At 40.4% G+C, this 22,088-nt stretch overlaps 2 protein-coding genes across 2 annotated transcripts; one reads left to right on the forward strand and one right to left on the reverse strand.

Annotated features, from left to right (window-relative positions):
• The first annotated feature begins 463 nt into the window (after positions 1-463).
• LOC140945464 (excitatory amino acid transporter 1-like) lies at positions 464-11,403 on the forward strand. The gene is made up of 9 exons (XM_073394485.1): positions 464-531; positions 623-751; positions 5,453-5,926; positions 6,532-6,574; positions 7,011-7,378; positions 8,276-8,509; positions 9,234-9,428; positions 10,132-10,266; positions 10,944-11,403. The coding sequence occupies exons 1-9, from the start codon at positions 464-466 to the stop codon at positions 11,233-11,235; spliced, it is 1,938 nt and encodes a 645-aa protein (XP_073250586.1). The 3' UTR covers positions 11,236-11,403.
• Positions 11,404-17,323: 5,920 nt separating this feature from the next.
• LOC140946118 (uncharacterized) lies at positions 17,324-20,754 on the reverse strand. The gene has a single exon (XM_073395195.1). It carries the CDS (start codon positions 20,752-20,754, stop codon positions 17,335-17,337), a length of 3,420 nt encoding a protein of 1,139 aa, XP_073251296.1. The 3' UTR covers positions 17,324-17,334.
• Between the last annotated feature and the right edge of the window lie 1,334 nt (positions 20,755-22,088).

Consider the following 22,088-nt stretch of genomic DNA (forward strand, 5'->3'; position numbering starts at 1 on the left):
GGTGGTATCCCTCCTCGTAACTGTAGTTTAACAGGAGCCCTAAAGGTATTTTTATTTCTTATATTATAATAAAAATTAAGTGTGGGAACTACCTACTGAAAGAGCAAGGCCTGCCCCAAAGGTTTTTTCGGTGTACCAGAAGATATGTTAGGTCTCCATGTCCATCTCAGGCTTCTTAACTGTCCTCAAGGGTATTAAGATGAAGGTTGATGCCACTGTGCGTTTTGAGGGTTTCTAGATGAAAACGGCGTGGCAGAATACTTGGGTATATTCGGCTATATAGGTATCTTTTGAGATATGCCGAAGGCAAGTCACTGAACGACTGACGTAAAACATACATCGTTGTAATAAGATATCTTTTAAAAGTACAAGCTAAGGAAAAGATATGAGTCATTGTTCTTTGATGGATCAACCTAGACCCAGAGACGGTCCCTGTCAATATACTGTACACATAACCTAGTTAATGGCCTTAGCACCGTCTAAGAGTCTCCCAAAGCTCAGTGGTAGAGCATATGGACTAGTAACCAGAAGGTTATAAGCTGTTGATGTCTCTGACTAAAGAAACATTATTTTCATATCATACTCCTTTGTACAAAAGCTAACATATTTTTTAACTTTTCAGGTGTCAGCCTGAAATAGTTGGGGACGACACCTCGAACCCTGAGGAGTGGAAGAATAATCAAGGTCACGTGACCAATGAGGGCTGCACAAATGAGGCTTTTGCATTGGACATTAGGCCTGAAAATGAGATGTAAGTGTTCTTTGGGTCTATATGTCCAACTTAACGTTGGAACTGTTTGAAGTACCTATTAGTTGTGAGCTTGCTTACCCCCTTTGCAGCGTATTCCCAGGCCTTCTCGGTGAATGCATTTCGGTGGCGTATCCGAGATAAACAGCGGGGAGACTTAGAAACTCTCTTGGACCACTTGCCTGACCCAAAACACAAAGGCCGCGCAGAATGTGGAGGCCTAGGGACTAGGCAAGTCGAGGGCGTCACGGTGATTTATAGGCTGCCTTGTGCATCTAACAGCGAAAGGCGAGGGAGGGAAACATACTCGTCATACTGAAATTCCTATAATAGCTACTTCATGTCTTTCTTATGCCTTTCTAGACAACAGCCCTTGGGTCAAGTCACCGTCCATTCGAGTGGAAAAAATAACCTCGCCTTTGAAACCGAAAAAACATGAAGACGTAGTCAAGTGGTCTGTGACGTGAGGGCATTGCTGTGGAAACGGAAGACGATAAAAGCACAGTTTGTAGATAGCAAATAAGTAGGCTTTTATTCATTTGTTAAGTAGCGCTTTTCGGAAAAGATGTTATTTAAACTCTCTTAGACGCGTATTGGAGTCTAAATAGTCGCGACAAACTATTTGTCTTAATTCAACTGGAAATTTAGATCAATTTGTTTCATAGTTAATTAGTATCTTTTATTTCACTAAATCGAACAATTCGGGAAAGGCTGGGGAAAGGTTGAAGAGAGAGAAATGAAGAGTGCCAGAACCATGGAGTTTCGAGACAACCCATTGCTTTGTTGTGGAAGAACGGATAAACTTTGACATTGGCAGTTGTTTTTTCTTTTTGGAATTATTTCCCATGCTTGGCACTGAACATGACTTTTTGGCCAGTTGAATAGACACTTCGAAACGCGCTTGTGCAAAATATTCGAAAATTTAGTTTCAGTAATAGTTTCATTAATAAGTTACATCCTCGCACGCACAATTTTGTTTAAAAATAATTATGCTTCAAATGGTCAATGTAAAGTTATCGCTAAAAGATGTATAACTGTATGGTTTACTAAACTGAAATAATTCACTTCGCGTTGGTCGTACTGTAGTTTGCAACTTTATAGATCGTTAAAATGGAAACATTAAAAAGGAATGTAAAAACTATATCCTGTGTTTCATGGCATATATAGAAAGTTAAAAAAAATTATTGTAAATTGCTTTTTTACCCACGGAGCACTTAGGAATTCTTATGAACTCGGTTAAACGTGTCCGTGCGTTCCAGATCGAATTGGAATTTGGAAGTGTTGGTTTTTAAGGACAGGGGGAAACCGGAGTACCCGCAGAAACCCTCTCGGAGCAACTAAATGAATTAAAGAGCGGGGAAAGGAAATGTTAAAAAATGTTATTTATTTGATGTTTCATTTTTTTTCTTTTATGGTAAAATATTGTGTCTCCCTCCATATTAAGATGCCAAATGTGGCTATGATCCAGTCTTGATCACGTGAAGTAAACTAGCAGCTATAAATTGAGTTCCCTTGACAAAGTGGAATGAGACATCTGAATCATATAAACGAATAAAACCTGAAAGTGATATGCAAATTACAAGAGTGATGGCGGCATGATTGTGACTTAAAACTAAAGGTAACGTCAGTACCGATTTAAAAGATGTTGCAGTTTGATTCCAGTCTTTCTCAGTTTAGCATTCTGGACTTTCTAGTTTGTAGATCAGTGATGCACTTGACAGAAGTGCATCATCTACAAATCCGAGATTGCAGAAGGTCAGAAAAGAGAAAAAAATGAATTTATCATCTTTTTTTTAGGAACCTGCGATCAGGTTTTCATTTTTTGGACCTAGCGCAAAAGTGTCTCGGCGCAAGAGTCGGCTGTTAAAACGAGCCGCTACTCTTTCGCTATCCTCTAAGAAAAGCCTTTTTTAAGTTGACTTGTCTTCGACGAAACGGGCAAATGAAGGAGACCAGTAGAGTTTCAATGCAAGCTGGCTCGAATTGTGCGTTTCCAAACTTAGCATTTCTTGAAGCGTGTCCAAGCGTGTCCAAGTGACAAGCTGAATGTAAACAAACGGGGTGAGCAGACAAAAAACAGCCTTTGCAGCTACTTTGTCTTCTATTTAAGCCTTACTTTAAGCTTAAGATTATTCAAATCAGCCATTTTACTTAAACTAATTCATTTTCATTATTGCGCATTGAGAACAAAATGTTAAGTAAACATTACTTGTAATTCTTGGATTACCTCGTATCCTTACCCTCATTAATATTATTAACAAACGTTTTTACTAATAAACTGATGCTTCGTTTTGTTTGTTATTTCGCGGCGTGCGCATGCAGCGGCCAATTTTAGCATTTTGGAAACATTTGAAATAATAAGAAGGCTGCCAAAATGGAGAATGGGTATGTATAATTATTATAAACACAATACTTCATATTTGTTCAGGGACACTTGAAAACTTCAGCCAGACATTTTTCAAGTTTCAGCTTCATGTTGTATGAAATTGTCAAATCTTAAAGATGCTACCAATGCTCGTGAATCAATACCAATGCTCGTGAATCATCGGCATTCTTGCTAGTTATGTGGCAGATCAGCTTCGATCTCATAATTAACGAAAAGAAACATAATTACCTAAAATATTGCGACTTAGCTTTTTATACATCATTTGATAGCCACTTGTATTAGCTGTAGGCGTGTGCAGACGCCATGTTAGTACGAAGAAATGACCAGTTGAAAGTTGAGTTTCGTCGAAATTATAAAAAGCTATTTATTTTCAATTCCAAAGACAAACGTTTCGGATAACAGCTGAACAAGACAAATTTACATGATAAAAGCCTTTTGGAGAATGTATAAAAATTAAATATAGTTGAAAAGACATCTTTTAATAAACAGCGTTTAGAACGTTCAGTCGTAATCTGTGAGAGTATGTAGGTGTGACCTCTATTCCTAAATGGCCTAAGTGGAAATTGCTTCCAAGTTAAAGTTTACAGCACTTAAAGAATCTACTTCATGGTTTGGGAATCTTGAAAACTTTAGCCTAGATTTTCAGGCTTTGAAATTGCAAGATCCGTGTTAATCTTACTCATCGCTAACCACCCTTGTTAGTTTTTGGTTTATTCTTATCTCTTTGGTCTGTGTCCACTCTAAGAAACTAATATTTTAAGTCTCTTTTGTTTTCAGAGGTAATTTTATACATCGCAAAATACGCTTTCAAATATTTAATCGTTCAGCTTTGTTTGTCGTCCCGTTTGAAAGCGAAAATATAAAGGTGTACGCACTGTAAATGCAAATTGCACAGCTTGTTTTTGTTTAGGACGGAGGAAGGTGGCAAATCAAAGCATTTTAGTTGTATCTGGACCGAACCTCTACTGGATTTGAAGCTCTGATCTTCAGATGGTAAGTGTTCTAGGGTATAACCTATATAAATAATACTAAACAAGGGAAAAGGCGAAAGAAGTTTATATATTTGGTTTGAGAATATTTTAGTAATCCTAATATGTGCGAGGGTATGTGAACATCACTGTCTAAACAGTTGCTGACAATTCAACAACGCCGGTTCAATAGTCTAAGCATTGCGAAGAGTATGCGGTGTGCAGAAAAAAAAACTTATAAAATGCGCGAGATCTAGAACGTTAAATGACTTTTGGAGAAGGGAGCTCGAGACAGTCGTGGATTAAGAGCTTGACTTAGTATCAACTTCTTTCTGCTTTAGACTCAACTCATAGTTAACAGTCTCCAACTTGTCCTACGTTAATCTTGTCTTGCCAAATATGGACCTGTTCCACCTAACCCGTCTCTAAAATTTAGTGTCCTTTGATGATAATCTCCTCCACATTATCACCCCCACTTGTCGCCAGTCGTTATGACCCCGACTGTGTACACAGTGGTTGGTTATTGTTGTCTAGACTGATTAATTAGGGAACAAAGTCGGGTGAAGCTAACTCTCCTTGCGGACAACCCGCTGTTTCAGACACCTTACGGAGGGGGACATTGGCATTCGCGGTGTTGCGGTGTCGCTGATTTTTTTTGGTGCCGGTGTTGCGGTTAATAAAATCACATGTTGCCGTGTTGCGGTGATCTCAAATTGTGCGGTGTGCGGTGTTTCTGATTTTAAAACCTACAGTGTTCGGTGAAACAAAATTATTTTCGGACCCTTTGCGATGTTGTGGTTTATTGTAATGCGGTGTTGACAGTCTTCCAATGTCCCCCACCCCGTCCTTACGGGCAGGAGCTGAATCCCCCGGTCTATAAAAAAAACAAGAAAGAAATGTGTGGAAATAGCTCCCGCTACTTCTGACTCCTACAATCCACTCTTTTGGAAAATGAATTAACAACGAAGTGAATATTAATAAAAATTAAAATATTTATTACTATACAACTAAACAAACAAGGCTCTTATTAAGGCAATTATTGATATTGATCAATATGATAACAACATCTCGTTTGCGTGAGCTGGCCATGCGTTTCCACGTGGATGAGCCATTACCGTTCTCTGTTTTTGTTAGGAATGTTGCGCAGCATAAGACACCATATCAATTACGCCGAGAGCAAACTTACGTTCGAGCTAAATTACGCGCGGCGCAAAATCACGAACTGCGCATAATTGCACGCTGCCGCTTTAATGTATACACCGCGGAAAGGTACGCTCCGCGAACGCATCCAACAAAATCACTTTTAAAAGAAGCTCAATTGAAAACCTCTGCGCGTTTTTATGTTCACAGAACTTCTACCATGCCTGGTTTTAAAGAGAGTTTCTGTACCCGTTGTTGCGTCGCATTTGGACTCAAATTGCGTAAAGACATCCTTCTTGTCTTGATGATGATCGGCATAGTGGTTGGGTTCATCGTTGGTGTGGCCATCAATGGCTACGTGAATGCAGTCGAAAATCCAGAAGAAAGGAAGACGTTGTTGATCTTGATAGGCTTCCCAGGAGAACTTTTCATCAATATGCTTAAGATGCTTGTTCTTCCGTTGATCGTGGCCAGCCTTGTCTGCGCCCTCGCAGGAATAGATACCAGGGCTAGTGGGAAAATCGGTAGACGCGCGATAATCTACTATTTGTGCACGACTGTGTCGGCTGTTATCATTGGCATTGCGGTTGTAACCATTATCAAACCTGGTAGTCGAGCTAAACCGTCTGAGGATAGCGAAGTCAGTCCTTACCGGCCATTAGATGCATTCTTGGATTTGTTAAGGTAGCAAGCTCAGGGGGAGTGACTCCCATATGAAAGGGGTGGGGATGCCCCTCGGAAATTTTGAGTTATACCCTTAAAGGAAAGCAATCTAAGCGTGGCTCGAGCTTTCTTATTTGACTCCTGAAAAAGAGCATTTCAAAACACAGTCAAATAATTATACACTGATATTTTCTTCACTTGCAGCCCTAAAGGAGAACTTGACGGCTAAATATCATTGCGTTTTGCCCAGAACACCGTAGTGAGATCAAAATCCGAAATTAACACCCCAAAGCGAGACGACAAGCATCCTGTCCCCTGTCATATGGAAGTCCCCCCCCCCTCCCCCTCCCGGCAAGAGGAAACGTTGACGTCTTTCCCACTTTCTCTCTCGTTATACCGAATTTTGACATTTTGCACAAAGTAAGTTTTTCTTCCTACAGGTTGTGCATAATTTTGGCACTTAAACAATCTACCTTGGATGAGTAAAAACTAAAATCGAATCCGGGAAGGAATTAGAAGTACCTCATGTAGTTCAAAGGAGCTATTTCAAATGAAGGCTTTTAAAGAAAATTACATGGTCTTATCGGGTATGACCTGAATTTTATCGCTTGCTTTTTTTGAAACAGGAGTTGTTTCCCGGATAACATTGTGGAGGCAGCATTCAGCCAGGTTGGTAAGCAGCTTAAGGGGCTGGGGGGGGGGGGGGGGGGTGTAGTCTGTTTATATGCGTTTCAGGAGCTTTTCAGTTCTATTTCATTTAGCTGTGATTGGATCCAAAAAATGGCTTAATTAGTTTATAGTGATTAGAATAATATGTCAGAGAATTTTTGTTTTTTTGTTTATGTATTTACTACAGGAAAGTTGGAGGGGGGATACAAAGATAGGGTAACAGAGGACATTTTAAAGTTTGAAAAAGACACCCTCTTTTCCAGTGACACTTCGACTGTACTAAGTTTTGTTTATCTGTACATATAAGCCGTGGAACACGAGTCCAGTTAAAGACCATGTGGGGGATAAGTACTTCAAGCCCACCACCCATAAGCGTCCGTTAAGGGAGCTTAATAATTTGGGATTTTAACATTTTGCGGGGGACTTATTCTTCCAGAAAAGAACGAAATACGATGAAGTTATTTACGACGACTCCAAAACTCAGCACGGGGGTGAGCCTTACAATGTCACCGTGGATGTCAAAAGCCTGAACGCTTCTCAGCTTGCAGCGATGAAAATATTCAACAATGGCACCCATAATTTGACTACAGTACACAAAGCACCGACCGGGGATCTCCCGACAGTTTTAGTACCCGCGGGATTGATGGTAGACCCTAAGGGTACGCTGAATGTTGTAGGTCTGGTTGTGTTCTCCATGGTGTTTGGAATTTTCCTGGGGAATCTTCGCGAGAGGGGAGCAATTATGAAGTCTTTCTTCGACGCATTGAATGAGATCGTTATGAAGATGATCAAACTTGTGATGTGGTAAGTTATTGATAGTTCCGAGTAATTTGTGCTATTTCACGTGAAGCCTCAAGTTGAATTTGAGCAACCGCTGTATGACTGATCACTGTCAGCTTGGTACCTAATGTCAGGGCGAGACACGTGACAAGAGTAGATACTTAAAAGTTAGGTATCCACTGAAAGACCGCATCCCATTTCTTCTGACGGGTTCTAGTTTGCTTGTGTTTAGTTCTACTGACTTGTTTACTTGTAATTAGTTCAACAATGATCCCATGGTTCGGTTTCAGTTACTGCCACTCAGGCTAGCTCAGCTTGCGGTTATTTATAAGTTTACTTTTAAGAGTTTTAAAACTCTGGTTAGCTTGCGGTTTGTTCAGCCCTGGTTCTAGTTTACTTCAGGCTAAATCTTAAGTGATTTAAATCACTTAATTTACTCGCTAGTAGTAATGTTCAATTCTGGCCAGTTTACGTGCTGTTTGTTCAACCTTGCGGGATTGCATGCAGTTAGCTAAGCCACTTCTACTCGGGTGCACTTTAAAAGGGATAATAGCTTGTTTTCGCACGTTCGATCCACTCCAGTTTGCTTGTGGTTAGGATCTTTTTAATTTTGTTAGTAAGTATGTCGTATGCGCAATTAGGTTCTAGTCTCCCTGCAGCACCTGACGTGGAGTGTCCATTCTAGTCAGGCTAATCAGAAAATGAACGTTAACTACGTCAACGGCGTCTTCATGAACGTAGGCCATGTTGCATAGCTATATCAGTGGCAGGGCTAACGGTTGCCTCGGGCGTACCCTTGGTCAGAAGAAAGATATCTTACTGCTAACAAAAAATACTGGTTTTGGTTTGATGACATTATGTCGCAATGGAACTGCTCTTAATTAATTCAAGATAATCTAATGTGAGCCATTTTAATTTCAGGATATCTCCTATCGGAATATGCAGTCTTATCGCTGCCAAGATCGCTGCGGTGGACAGTATTCTTGAATCATTTCGCCTTCTTGGCATGTATACGCTGACCGTGACCTGCGGGCTAGGCATTCACCTCTTAATTATTCTTCCTCTTATATATTTCATTGTGATGCATGCAAATCCCTTCAAGTTCATGATGAGAATGAGTGGAGCTATTATCACCATGATTGGTACAGCATCAAGGTAATTCATAACTAAAATTGTGACTCAGTTATTGTTCTTTTTTAATTGCCATTTGTATCCTTTGCAGCTAGTGATAATATTCTTCATTTTCTCAAGTCGCTCGCTTTAGTATACAAATCACGTAACGCACAGGAATGGTATCGCGTTTAAACGCGCGAAATTGAAGAACGAGCGTTTTTCTTTCATTTTCGTGTTAGACAGAGGGTGCTTTGGTCTTGTGTCACTGACAGTAAAATGCAAGAGCATAGTTTAATTAAGGCTGCCTTTTTAATTCTACTGGCAAAAAGGGAAGATTTATGCCCGTTCAGGCACGAGGCAAGAACCTACAGAACGACAGCAATAGACAACGTATCTTTTTTTAAGTCTCTGTGCTTTAACCCAATTACTACATGCTATATCATCATCATCATCATCATCACAACTTTATTAAAGTGTCAGTATATTATTTAGCCGAGGGAAAAAAAAACCTCTAAATATACTAATTGCTTGGGACCCTGAAATAAAACTAATTCTAAAATAACAAATTAATACACAATCCGAAAGAATCTAGCCTATATAAATGTTATTAACTATAAAACTAACTATATATACACAGAACCCATGCAAAGTAAACTGGTGCCCGTTGTCTCATCGCTTACCGCTGATACGGTTTGCATACACGTGTATATTCCCCTGTACATGGATGCTCGAAAGTCTCGTTAAGTGTTTAACTTTATTCCTACAGCGCCGCCACATTGCCTACCACCATGAGGTGTCTGGAAGAAAACAATAAGGTGGATATGAGAATCAGTCGCTTTATCCTCCCCCTGGGTGCTGTGTTAAACATGGACGGAACAGCCCTGTATGAGGCTGTGTCCGCTCTCTTCATCGCCCAAGCCAGTGGTATCAAGCTAACTGTTCCAGAGATAATTATCACCAGGTGAACAAAGCAAAAGCAGTGACAAATTATGTCGATATTGTACTGATAGAAGAGGTCGAATTCTAGTCAGTAATAGACATAAGTGTTAGGTTCAGGGAAGGGGTTCCCATTTGACAGGAAAAAGGGATTATCATCGTCTCGCTTAGGGGTACAAATGACGGATTTTGGTCTCACTTAGGATGTTTGTTTTCAGCCGTCAGCATGCCGTTTAACGCAAAAGTACTAAATACACGTGTAAAACACCGTCATATTCTCCTTAATGAAAAGATGTCTTTAAAAATGCTTGTCTGACATCTAACGCCCTGGGTCTCCTTTAGGGGTGTATAATTAAAAATTTTCTTGGAGAAGTCTCCATGGGGTTAACTTTTGGATTCGATTTCCGAGGTCCCATTTGACCGACCTATCGGGAATCTTTGTGTTGTGTTTCTTTAGATATGCGAGACCAAGAGCCATAATGGCTCTTGGCGAGACTCAGGTTGTATCCATTTCTAGGTCATTAGCAAAATGTAGAGTTACCAGCGAAAGTTCCAGAGTTGGCGGCATTACCCTTGACCTGGATAAAACTAACTAGGAAGTGATATCAGACTATGAGTTTGCTAATCGCTCAGCCAACAATTAAGTTATTACATACAGGTATCCGTAAGTTATAGGTTCTTGATATTTGTTTGCTAACTTAGTAATTCTTGTTATTATCTCATTCTAGCTTAACGTCAACAGCCGTTTCAATCGGCGCGGCTGGAATTCCACAGGCGGGCTTAGTTACCATGGTTATAGTGTTACAAGCCGTTGGGTTACCGACAGACTACATCGCCCTGCTATTCTCAGTTGATGTCCTTCTGTGAGTATTCACCATGTTTGTCAGAATATTTGTCTACTTGACTGGACAATTGTAATTCTGAATCCTTCTTTACTCCTAATTCACGTTTAAGTTAACAACCATTGCGAAGACTACAACGCCTTAACTGGCTATTCCTCCCCGGGCTGGCTATGCGGGTATGTTGGACATCTTTCTCGGGCGTAAAGCTACAAAACAACCGCATAAAATGACCGCATCTTACGTAACAGTCAGAGAATAGGAAACACGACAGCGAATTTGTCGAGTTTCTTTTTGTAACTGAATACCAAAATTAACTTAACACATTGTGTACAGGATGACCATAGCACTGATATACAAGCTGAATCCCACTAGCTAATTCCAGGGCTCAGATATAATCGGGGCAAAACGTTGTTGACAACGTTTGCACAGTAGGCCAGGTTTTTGGTCTGAGAATGAGAGAAGTTGGTCTGTAAATTTCACCGATTGACGTTGTATAGTAACAAGCCGTAGCTTCGTTTGTATTGAGTATAAATAAATCGCGAGAGGTTTGGAAATGAGTAACCGGTCTGTTCTTAGCCATGTTAGGGAATGTATAAAACAGCCAAACGGAAACATTGACCTCGAAGGGGCCTTGCTGTAAATGATGCTACTTCTTACTATGGACTGAACAGGTCTCTTCTCCCTAATTTCTGTTCCAGGGATCGCCTGCGTGGCATAGTTAACATCATGGGCGACTCCTATGGCGCCGCGATTGTCGAACACTTGTCTCGTAACGACCTTCTTCAGCTGGAGCTCGAATCACGGGACCCAATGAGCGAACAGTTGGTTGATCTGGGTACCAGGTTCACTCCAAAGTGTGACGTTTATGGGAGGGTTACAGTGCAAGCAAGGGATGATGAGAATGCGAACGAAAGGCTTATGGATAAGGAGCGATCCTTTGATGAAAATTTAGATGACGATAAACCACGGCTTACTGAAACCACCTTTTAGATTACACTTATTATTTACCAGATAATTTCCTTTTTTCAGAAAAAAATCAGCCTGAAAGGAAACCGCAATGAGCAATCTCTAGATCATACTAGTGTCTGTGCCTGTCTGAGGGAGATCTAACAACTGAGATTAGCTAGGTGTCTGGATGAAACACAATGTAATGCAATCCTGTGTCAATTTAGGCTTTTAAAGTCGGATTTTTCCCCTGTTCCTTAAATTTACTTTCCTTAACTTGGTTATTACAAAGGTCACTAAATCAAAACTCTTCAATGTATTATGAATTTGCGTTTGCAATAAAAGCTGGATTTAATTGAACTTTTTCTGTTGACTCAGGTGTTTCACATACAACGCTGAATTATGTCGCATCAACAGACAATCATAACATAGGTAACCATCAGAAGGAGCCGATATATCTCAAACTAAAACTGTTCTCGAGAGCGGAAAAACATTTGTCACCAAGTCGCGAGTGGTTTTAGCTTTGTATTTGATTGGCTGAGAGGGTGGCGCGAGTTTCATTTTCAACAATAGCAGAGCGTAGTGAAATAAAACCAGACCAATCACATTTTTTACAATAACTAAGCGAATCTTTGCGCGCTGATTGGTAGAGAGCTATGGTCTATATGAGAGTTTATACAATGATGTGAATGCTACGCGCGTTGTGATTGGTCGTTGCCCATGATCTATCAGAGTACAGATACATGGATGACGTCACGCGAAACTTGTTTTCTTTGTTTTGTTCAACATGGTGCGCGGTTTTGAAAATGTTTATGAGATTATTTCGGATTAAAGCAAGTGAAGCTATACAAGAAACAAAAATGGAGAAACGGGGACAAAAAGAGCTCTTGACTACTTAAGAATGCATAAACTGCAAGAAATCTTCACAACGGCTGCCGATTGTGTGTCATCGCTAGACTATCACTATGAGAGACTTGCCATTGTGCAAAATGCTTTCGCCATTATTCTGCTTTGAGCAAGAAAACTAAGACGTTGAAAAACTTTTCGAAGAAACTGTATACAATCAAGTTATCAATCAAGTCGTTTTGTTAACTGGATTATTCTCAACACTTGATCGAAAACCGCGTTTTTTAAATCTGTTTTAATTTACCCACGAAATTTCGTTTAAACCCCACACACAAGTGGGCAACTGCCTAAATCTGTCTCCAGAGTAAAATAAGTGAGATCAAAAACTAGGAAGCTGTAAAGAAATCTTATTAATGTTCATAAAAACAAAGTTAAAGGGAAAGAGATTGTTGTTTCCTTACGTCCTACAGGGGATAAAGAGTAAGTACTAAGTAATGTATAAATATTTATTATATGAACACCAATGAAATACCAGGTGAGCTTTTTTTCGACAACATGATATCTTCACACATGAAAATAACTAGTGGTGTAACGATTAATCGAATTCTAGATTAACCATGATTATGACCGTTCGGTTCGATTCACGATTCTTTGCTTCCGCATTTCGACTTTGGTCGATTTTTGCACATCTTTTCCAGGGTGCCCCCAGTGAGTTATTATATTGTAAAATCAGAATCCAGAACTCTTTAAAATGTGCGTTTTTGATTGACGAGTAAAGACGATAGCAGTTCGTGTGCCATTTTGTGTTGCCTGGTAAAAATGCTGTCCTTCAACCATCCCTTGAGTACCGTCGCCTCCCGATAACTCGAACCTTCAGGGGAAATAGAAAAAAGGTTCGAGTTATCGGGAGTTCTGAGAAAATAGCGGAGAGTAAGATAAAAAACAGTTTGTACTGCACAGTGAATATTTTAATCACATTTAATTGTACTAATGTCAAGTGAAAATTAAAAGATACTTTTAGATTATAAAGCGGAAGGTAAGGTAACAAAACATAATCTAAATAGAGCATGCGTTTTACTGTTTTGAGAAGAAAAGCTGCTTCACGTTAGCCTGTGACAATCAACATCAGCCTCCACTAGTAAACTATAATCTTACAACACGTCAATAGGAAATCCAAAATTCAATGTTTCAGACGCCGGTAGACGGCTTTTTTCCCGACTTTTTAAGGGCTCAAAACATGGTTCGAGTAATCGAGGGTAAAATTATATAGAAAATGACCTGAGGGGAAACGAAAATTGGTTCGAGTTAGCGGGAGTTCGAGTTATCGAGGGTTCGAGTTACCGAGGGTAAAATTACAGTGAATGTATGACGGAAATGCGGGGAAAATCGATTTTGGTTCGAGTTAGCGCGATCGAGGTTCGAGTTAGCTAGGGTTCGAGTTATCGGGAGTCGACTGTATTTCCAAATAAGGCAAACCATGTGCCACACGATCTTTGTCAGGTTCTCAAACATGGCGACGAACCTAGCGACTGTGAATCCTCCTGTTCCTGTTGCTATTCTCAAATTGAGGGTTTAGGGTTGCCTGCTGTTAACATTACATTTTTTACATGTGAAAAGATCACCGTTGCTATGGCTACATAATAAATCGCGCCTTTCGCAGCAAAAAAAATATTTAAGTGAAATAGTTTGGAATTTCATTGGTGTTTACGGAGATACGAAATTTCTCTATCGCGCGGCCACGTAATAGCCATTACGTAACTGTATTAATACTGTTCTTTACTTTAGTTTGTTTAGATAGTTTAAAGGGACTTGTTAATCAATTACATTGAGATCAATAAAAGCCGACTTATTTTTTCAGCTCAAGATCATTTTTTCACGCCAACAATCCTCCCGGCGTGACAAGCGCGTTCGTCGGATGAGAGGGGTGGTTGGGCGGGGGCGATGGGCATATGACATGGTCTAGGATACTTCTCAGAAATTTTGGATGGGAGCCCTAAAGGAGACAAATCTGGGGATGGCTCGAACCCCGGAGGGGGGGGGGGGGGTACTCCATTATATAAGCCATATAGGTATGTGCCCAACCTCGTCCCCAGGGCTTTTCCCTTAAAAAATGGGTGGGGCGGGAAAAGGCCCTGGCATCGGCTGGTCACGTGTCCCCTCGTACACCCTAAAATCCTGGGTGTAATAAATTAGCGCTATGTGAAAAGCTAAAATTATGCGTAACCTCACAGCGTGCGATCTTGGGCGGCCTTTTATATCTCTTGACGATTAACGAAAAGTTTTACAAGGTTTCCTTTTTGTCACAGATACTGGCTATGGTAATTTTTTGCTTTCCTCCGATTTCTATGAAGGGGGCAGCGAGCGGTAACATTTGTAAAACTTCCAAAGCGATGTAAATGACAAACAAGCTATCGTAAATGCGTAAAGTTTGTACTGGAAAAGTTCCTTTTTCGCGACTCTTTTGATATTTTATTTTATTTCTTGTGAAGTGGACCGCCGTACACAACCTAGTTCCATTCACCTTAACTCTCAGCCATATCATCATAGCGATACGCGTTGGTTTAGACTTATCTTGTATGACCTGTATTTTTAAAAAATTCAGTGACCTCTGCGAGACTTGACCGAAACCGGAAACCGCGCATGAAAAGTCTCTGGCACCCGGGGTATCAAACGACTGCTGGTAACAAAGAAAGACTTGGGTCCATTTAAAATTGACATAGCTGTAGTTGATTCCAATCGATCGGTCAATCTTCCCTTTAATATAAGGAAAATCCTTTGCACTTATCCTCGGAAGAGAAAAGATATAAGAGATCTTCAAATGTTTCAGATCGGCGACCTGTCATCGTTCCTGGATGGAGGGCTGACTTGCATCCAGCGCGGAGATTTGTTTGTTTCATGGTCGGGTTGTAGAGAAGACCAGACTCCATAAAGCATTTTGATGAACAATTCTATTTCAATTAAGTTCAATTTGTTTAAATTCACTGCAGATCCTAGAGGCAAAGGCCCGCATTTTTTTTTTTGACATTGGACAAAGTCACTTTCCACTTGATGATCGTACAGTAATTCCACAGTCGCGATGAATTTCAGTCGAAGTACTACTCGATAACAGCTTGTCTCAACTCTGAAGCATTTGACATATTTTGTACGTGACAACGTAGAGCCGGTACGCCCTTTCATAAACTTGTAGGATTTGAATAATACGCAATTAAATGGATCTAAAGCTTTTGAATCGCACAGACGCGAAAATATTGCAAACAGTTCACGATATTATTATTTTCCATTGTTGCTCCGTTCCGCTTCTGTCAGCGCAAAACCAGCGGGTTGCATATAAATTAGCTTCTCAGGAATATTTAGGCTGTACACGTGACCAGCCGATGCCAGGGCCTTTTCCCGCCCCACCCATTTTTTAAGGGAAAAGCCCTGGGGACGAGGTTGGGTATGTGCCGCCCCACCTGGTAGGGTTTTTACGCCGGTTTGGTCTGAAAACGGGCATACACTTTGCCAGGAGCCGATTACTTGACTTTGCCCATTTTCGTTTGGAATAGGGTATGGTTTTCGAGGGAACTTCGGAGTGTATGAACGTATTTATCGTTTCAAATCCAAATGAGTGAGAAAGAAAGAGAAATATACGAATTCGAAATGGATTTGAATACCAAGTCCGCGATTTACATCCTAACCCTAATCCCTCTTACATGGTCAGCTAAGGTGTCCACAGGCTTGTTTTGCTATTACCCTTAAACTGAATCTAGATATGCTATTGATTATTGTGCTTAATCCTCAGGCCACTTAAGGCATGACTACCTAATTAAATATGCATATTTTAGTAAATGCTATTTAGAACGGTTTGCTTCCATCAGTGTTCCTCAAAAATGAACTACGAATGTGGCTCAACGAAAAAAACACGTGAAACGTGATTTCAAATAACACGTGACATCGCTTCGCCAGTGACGTCACAAAACAGGTTTTCCTAAACGGGGAAGGGTTGTAAACCTTAATCTTAGGAATTTTCACTACCAAAATGCTACATAAACAGTGTAAATCGTAAATTCGCCTTGTATCATTGGAAATGTTATTTATCCTATTAGCTATTTAACTAATTAATAAGTCACGTGACCCTTTTCCCTTTATTTACCGATTCTTATATAACATAAACACACGTCACATACAAGGCGAATTTATAAGAACCTGTTTAATGGCCTCTGAAATGTACCCAAAGAACTTGTTGCTCTTTCATTATCCTTTCCCCATTTTAGAGTAAATATTTTGACCGTTAATTCTCAATTATCAGTCGCTTGACGAAAATTTGAGCTTCTAAACTGCACTCATATTGCTAAGGCCATTAAGCTACATTTGTAGTTCAATTTTCAGGATCATTGGAAGAAGCAAACCGTTCTAAATAGCATTTTATCAAAATATGCATATTTAATAAGATAATCATGCCTTAAGTGGCCTGAGTCTGCTTTCTTTTGGCTCAGTTGATTTTGGATTCTAGATCTTTTGAGCACATTTTATAAACCTGAGGTGAACTCTATTGTTAGGGTGTGTAAGTTATTGCGTCAGTACATTGTACTGTACTTTGTTACAATGTTACAAATCGTTCTTTGTTATAAATTGGTGTCATTTAACGTATTGCCAGTTGCTAGTTTGTATTTAACTTGGAACACTAAGTCATAATAGTTCAAAATTTTTTAAACAATGTTTTCAGAGGAGTTTTAATCTTGCTGTCTTCTTTCCGTCTCCTGGAAAAAGAAAGATTTAGTTTAGAATAAGCAAAAGAACAAATTGCAAACTTCACACGGGCAGCCTATGAAAAATCTTCCCCCTTATTCCTATTTCAGTTAAAGTCTGCTGAAATACCATTAAGATATGGACTAAACATTATCGTATCTTCTGCAAGGAAGAGAGTTTGAGAGAACGGGGGAACATCCAATACCGCTAGTAAAATCAGTCATAGAAGGCTTAGAACGCGGATAAACTCATTTTATAATAACGTCTCACTGCTCAGATTCTTTTTCTACGAAGACCAGGACAGGCCTATACATCATCCAAAAATAACCATAGTATCCTAATTACCCCTAGATGGATTACATGACCATCGTAGGCCCCCAAGCTTTTTGTCAGGGATTTCAAAAGGTTCTGTGGCACCCAGTTCGTGATGGCTGGAGAGTGCTAGTTAAATGTTTTGGCCTACAACACAACCGGCAACATTGATTAGTTAATTAATTAATTAATGAACGAACCTGGCAATCAAATTAATTACCAAGGGAAGTCAGTTAACGTACCTTACAGATGTTCTTGCTACATTTGTTCAAAGTTCTCAAAGGTGACGTCATCTCCAATCAGGACAAAGGGGGCCCAGTAAAATGGGGATTGGAATTCTTTTGAGCGTCTCAGAGCAGCCGTGGCCTGATAAACAGCTTCACTTGCCTTTTCGCCGAGTTTTAAATGCTGATAAAAGTTGCGCATGAATTCTAAGGTAGCGTTGTCATCAATGGCCCAGAGGGTACCTAGAACTGACCTTGCTCCTGCACCAAGAAACGCTCGAGCGATTCCAATAACACCTTCGGCACGAATGGTTCCCTCTGCACTGTGGCAGCAGCTGAGAACAACCAGTTTGGCTCGCACTTCGGCTTTCTGCACTTCGGCCATTGTAAGGAATACATCCTCCTCATCAAGTAATAGCTTCCGCTTTTTTGGAGGAGGAGCAAATGCAATCTCGCCTGTCGCAGAGTCTCCATGCGCTGCGATATGGACTAACCCCGCCGTCTTTAGTTTTTCTAGGAAACGAGCTTTTGTAGCTTCCTTTCCCAGAAGGGGATTAACTCCAACCATTCTGGCAATTTCTTCAGCTTCTTTGTAAGCATGCTCCAGTCGTGTGATTGGTATTGTTTCCTGTGTTGCTTTGAGAAACACTGACCCAACATCTGGATCCCCAACAATTACAGCTCCCTTCTGATTATGATAATTGGCTGGACAATCAAAAATCGCTTTCATGATTGTCAACGATGGTAATACTCTGATTCTATGTTTCTCCGCGAGGGTTTGGTTGTTTTCATCTCGGAGGGCTGCGAAGGGAATCCTATGGAGCTCTGCATCGGGAACAATGATAAGATCTTTGGCTTCTTGATCAGGTGACTTGCAACAAAACAATACATCATAGAGTTTCCCCAGTGCACTTGATCGATCTGTAGGGGTGATGCGCTTGGTTGGAAGGCAGCACAACAGGTCTTCATCTACCTTTTCTACTTCTTGGTCGATCTCTTGATTCTGACGAATACGTCGGTTTTCTCTCGATGGTAATGAGCGATCTTCGCATTTTGCTGGATTACTCTTAATGGCGATTTCAACGAGTGCTTCGTCTAACAGCCTCTTCCAGTCGGTAACCTCGCCCACGAACTTTGGAGCGCTATTTGATTGTAGGTTCCATAAGAACACATTTTCCTTTCCCTTTCCAGACAGAGCATAATAGAACACCTGTCCCCCTACACGGGAAACGACTTCACGCATGCTACCTCCACCGAGGACCTCTCTTTTCCAGTCTTTTGGACGATGTAGACGATATGACACCACCATCATGTCAGCAAGAGCTGCGGAACGTGCACGCTCGGTGACTAGTAATGCTTCTTCATCTTTATCTTGTTGGAGAAGACACAGGGTATAGAGACGGTAAGCACTGGCCTGCACGTCACTTAATGAAATTTTGTATATATCTTTTTCAAAGAGAAGCTGTCTTACTTCCGCATACAATTCGGTGCATTGTTCCAAGTGGCTGCAGGCCATTTCGAACTCCTTCAATTTTGAATACGAAACACCAAGGTCATAGTAACAGGAACCCATCTTGTCTAGGCTTTTCATCTTCTTGGCGAAACGCAATGCCTTATTCTGACATTCAATGGCCTCTGGCAGTTTATCCAATTTCCAGTAAACCTTTCCAAGATTTAGGCACCCTACGATTTCACCATCAATTTCTCCTATTGAGCGCGAAATAGCGATTTGCTTTTCGTTATGTTTGATGGCTTTCTTGAAATTTTCCATGCGGTAATAGACCATCCCAATGTTGGCGTGGGCGGTTGCTTCTCCTTGCTTTTCCTCCAACTCTTCACAGAGTGAAAGATGTTTCCTATGGCAATCAAGCGCTCTTTGGTGATCTCCAATTCGATTGTAAACACCTCCTAGTTTTCCAAGCATCTGACCCTCCAAACGCTTGTCTCCGACTATATCAGCATAAGGCACGGCTTTTTCGTATCTCGTCACAGCTTCTGAATACATTCCAAGGGCCTGAAAAGCATTTCCCAGATTGGCGTACGAGGCACCTTCAAGGTGCTTATCTCCTATAGCTAGGGCGATGCTGAGGCTGTTCTTGTAACATTCGATTGCCTCGTTGTAATTTCCAAGCGCGAAATAAATGTTGCCTACCTTCTCAACCGACCTTCCTTCACCGCCTTTATTCTTCAGTTCCACATTTATTGCGAGATTGAATTGGTGATGTTGTAACGCCTTTTCAAAGTCTCCAAGAGAATAGTATATGCTTCCCAGATAGGCATTTGCAAGACCTTCTGCAGCCTTGTCACCGATCGACCTTGAAATTTCCAAGAACTTATTTTGCATGATTATGGATTCTTTATAATTGCCCAAAGACCTGTGAGTGTTTCCAAGGAAACCATACGCAAATCCCTCATTGGTTTTATCACCAATTTCTTGCGTCAGTTGCAATAGCTTTTCAAAATTTTTCTGTGCCTCTCTATTTTCTCCGAGGGAGTGTTGCGCTCTTCCAATTCTACCAATGGCAATTGCCTGTGCTGCCTTGTCGTTCAGGCTGTTTGCGATAGACAGTTGGGCTTTATAAGATTCAATCGCTTTTCTTGTTAGACCACGACAATGGTAGACATCACCAAGAGCCCCTAATGCGTTTCCCTCGGAAGACCTGTCTCCCGTTTCTTTGTAAATTTCGCACTGCTCTCGATATCGTGCAAAGGCTTTGGTATAATCTCCCGTGGATAAGAAAACATTACCAAGATTTCCACAAGCCTTAGCCTGACTTCTCTTTTTATGGGCTTCTTTGGCCAGCGCCAGATGCCTCTCGTTGTGGAAAATGGATTCTGGGTATTGCCTCGTCTTGTAAAACACGAAACCCAGACCACCATGGGACTCAGCTATTGCTACCTTGTCGCCAATTTCGGTAGCAACTGCAAGACTTTCTTTAAAGTATTTTGTGGCATTTGCGTTGTCACCAAGGTCTGTAAAGGCGGTGCCTAAATTATGCAGACACTTCCACTTTTGCCTCTGGTCTCCAGTCATAGAATTAGCATCTAAAGACTTCTTATGACATTCAAGGCCCCCTCGCAAGTCTCCTAATTTGGAATAGGCACTACCAACACAGGAATACGCTAATCCTTCAAGATCTTTACGGTCAGCCTCTTTAGAAAGGGAAAGACACTTCTGTCCATAGCATAGAGACGTGTCATAACTATCCATTAAAAGGAACAGTTCTGCAAGTTCGCCGCAAATTTTCGCCTCCACACCTTTGTTCGATGTTTCTTGCGCCATTCGTAATGCTTGTTTCAGTAATTCTGTTGCTTGCTCATAATCTTGGAAATGCTTTTCACTGACAAGAAGCTCACGGGCCTTTGACAGAAGAGTGGAAAGCTGATCTTGATTGTCTATTTTTTCGCACATTAGCCTTTGAGAATTATGCTCATCACTTCGATTGTCTTCCATGGCTTTACCTGGAATGTTGAAATCAACCCCATTTTATTCCAACGTTAACAATAATAATCTTCTATTTACAAGCAATTTCTATTTATATGTCTTGAATGGGGTGGTGGTTGTGCTACCAAGTGCTAACACTGGGAAAAATACTTAGGATGGCATTCCAACCTGTGCATTTACGATTTTATGACTGGGTGAAGAATGTTGTCAAGCGTTTTGCATGAAAAGCCTGGCTACAGTAGCTGCAAATGGCGGATAGCATACTGCGGAAGAAAGGAGAGACTTTATATAACCCACAGGCCACTAACTGTAAAATTCTGACTGCCAAAAAATACTTCAGCAGCTTTATAGCTTCTTAACAAAAAGCAAGAAAGTTACGGTTCAAGGATTAAAGGTGAGTTCTTAATTGCTAACGGAACCTAGAAATAGCTAAATGCAACGTATCCGGTACTGCAAAACCATAAAGCTCAAGTAAATGTCTTGGAATTTCTTGGAATTTTCCTTTTCCGAGTATGCATAATAAAAACACCATTTTTCACTTGAAGCTTAATCTAGCAACTTCCAGCTGACAGTAGCCTTAGTTTAGAACTCTGTATTAAATGTTGCATGCAGGGGTCGGGTTTATTTTCGGTTAAGACATCGAGCTGCAATAAATTGCAGCTCATGGCCAGGAAACGAAATAGAAAATCTAGGGATCTGACCATTTAGATTCAACTTGTTTAGGGATGGACCATTAGAAAAGTTATGGGGGGGGGGGGGGGGGGCGGGCGAAGTACAAAAAAAATTCATGCAAGGGAAAATTAAGTGAAAAAAAATTCATGCATGCAGAGTAGACCAGGAAAAAAAATTCCTGCATTGGCCTTCCACACATTTTGCACAAATCTTAAGAAGGCAGGCAGGAAAGCATACTGTGTGCAAAACATCGGCCCTTTGAATAAACTTCCTGCTGAATTTTGGTCTTGTAAATAATCATACCTGATACAAAAAAATATACCTAAGGCTTGTAAGCTTATCATAAATTTTAATAGCTGGCAATTTCAGATATGATTATTAAATAACTTTAAATAAATTTAATTATACTTTTCTATGTATAACAAAAACTCAACATCTTATAAGGTTATCATTTCCTTACTTTGTGAACTACATATCTAATATCTGGAACAAAACATTTCTTTTAGATACCATAGATAACAATAATCAGAGTATTCCCCACAAATCGAAGGAAACACCCAGAAACATCCAGAATATATATTATTTCTTGGTACTTCTAACAAGCAACAGATAAATAAAAATAAAAATAAAATCTATTTTCTTAGATTTTGTTTTTACAGTTGTTGCCGGTC

Source organism: Porites lutea, chromosome 8, assembly GCF_958299795.1.
Source record: "Porites lutea chromosome 8, jaPorLute2.1, whole genome shotgun sequence".
NCBI lineage: Eukaryota > Metazoa > Cnidaria > Anthozoa > Scleractinia > Poritidae > Porites > Porites lutea.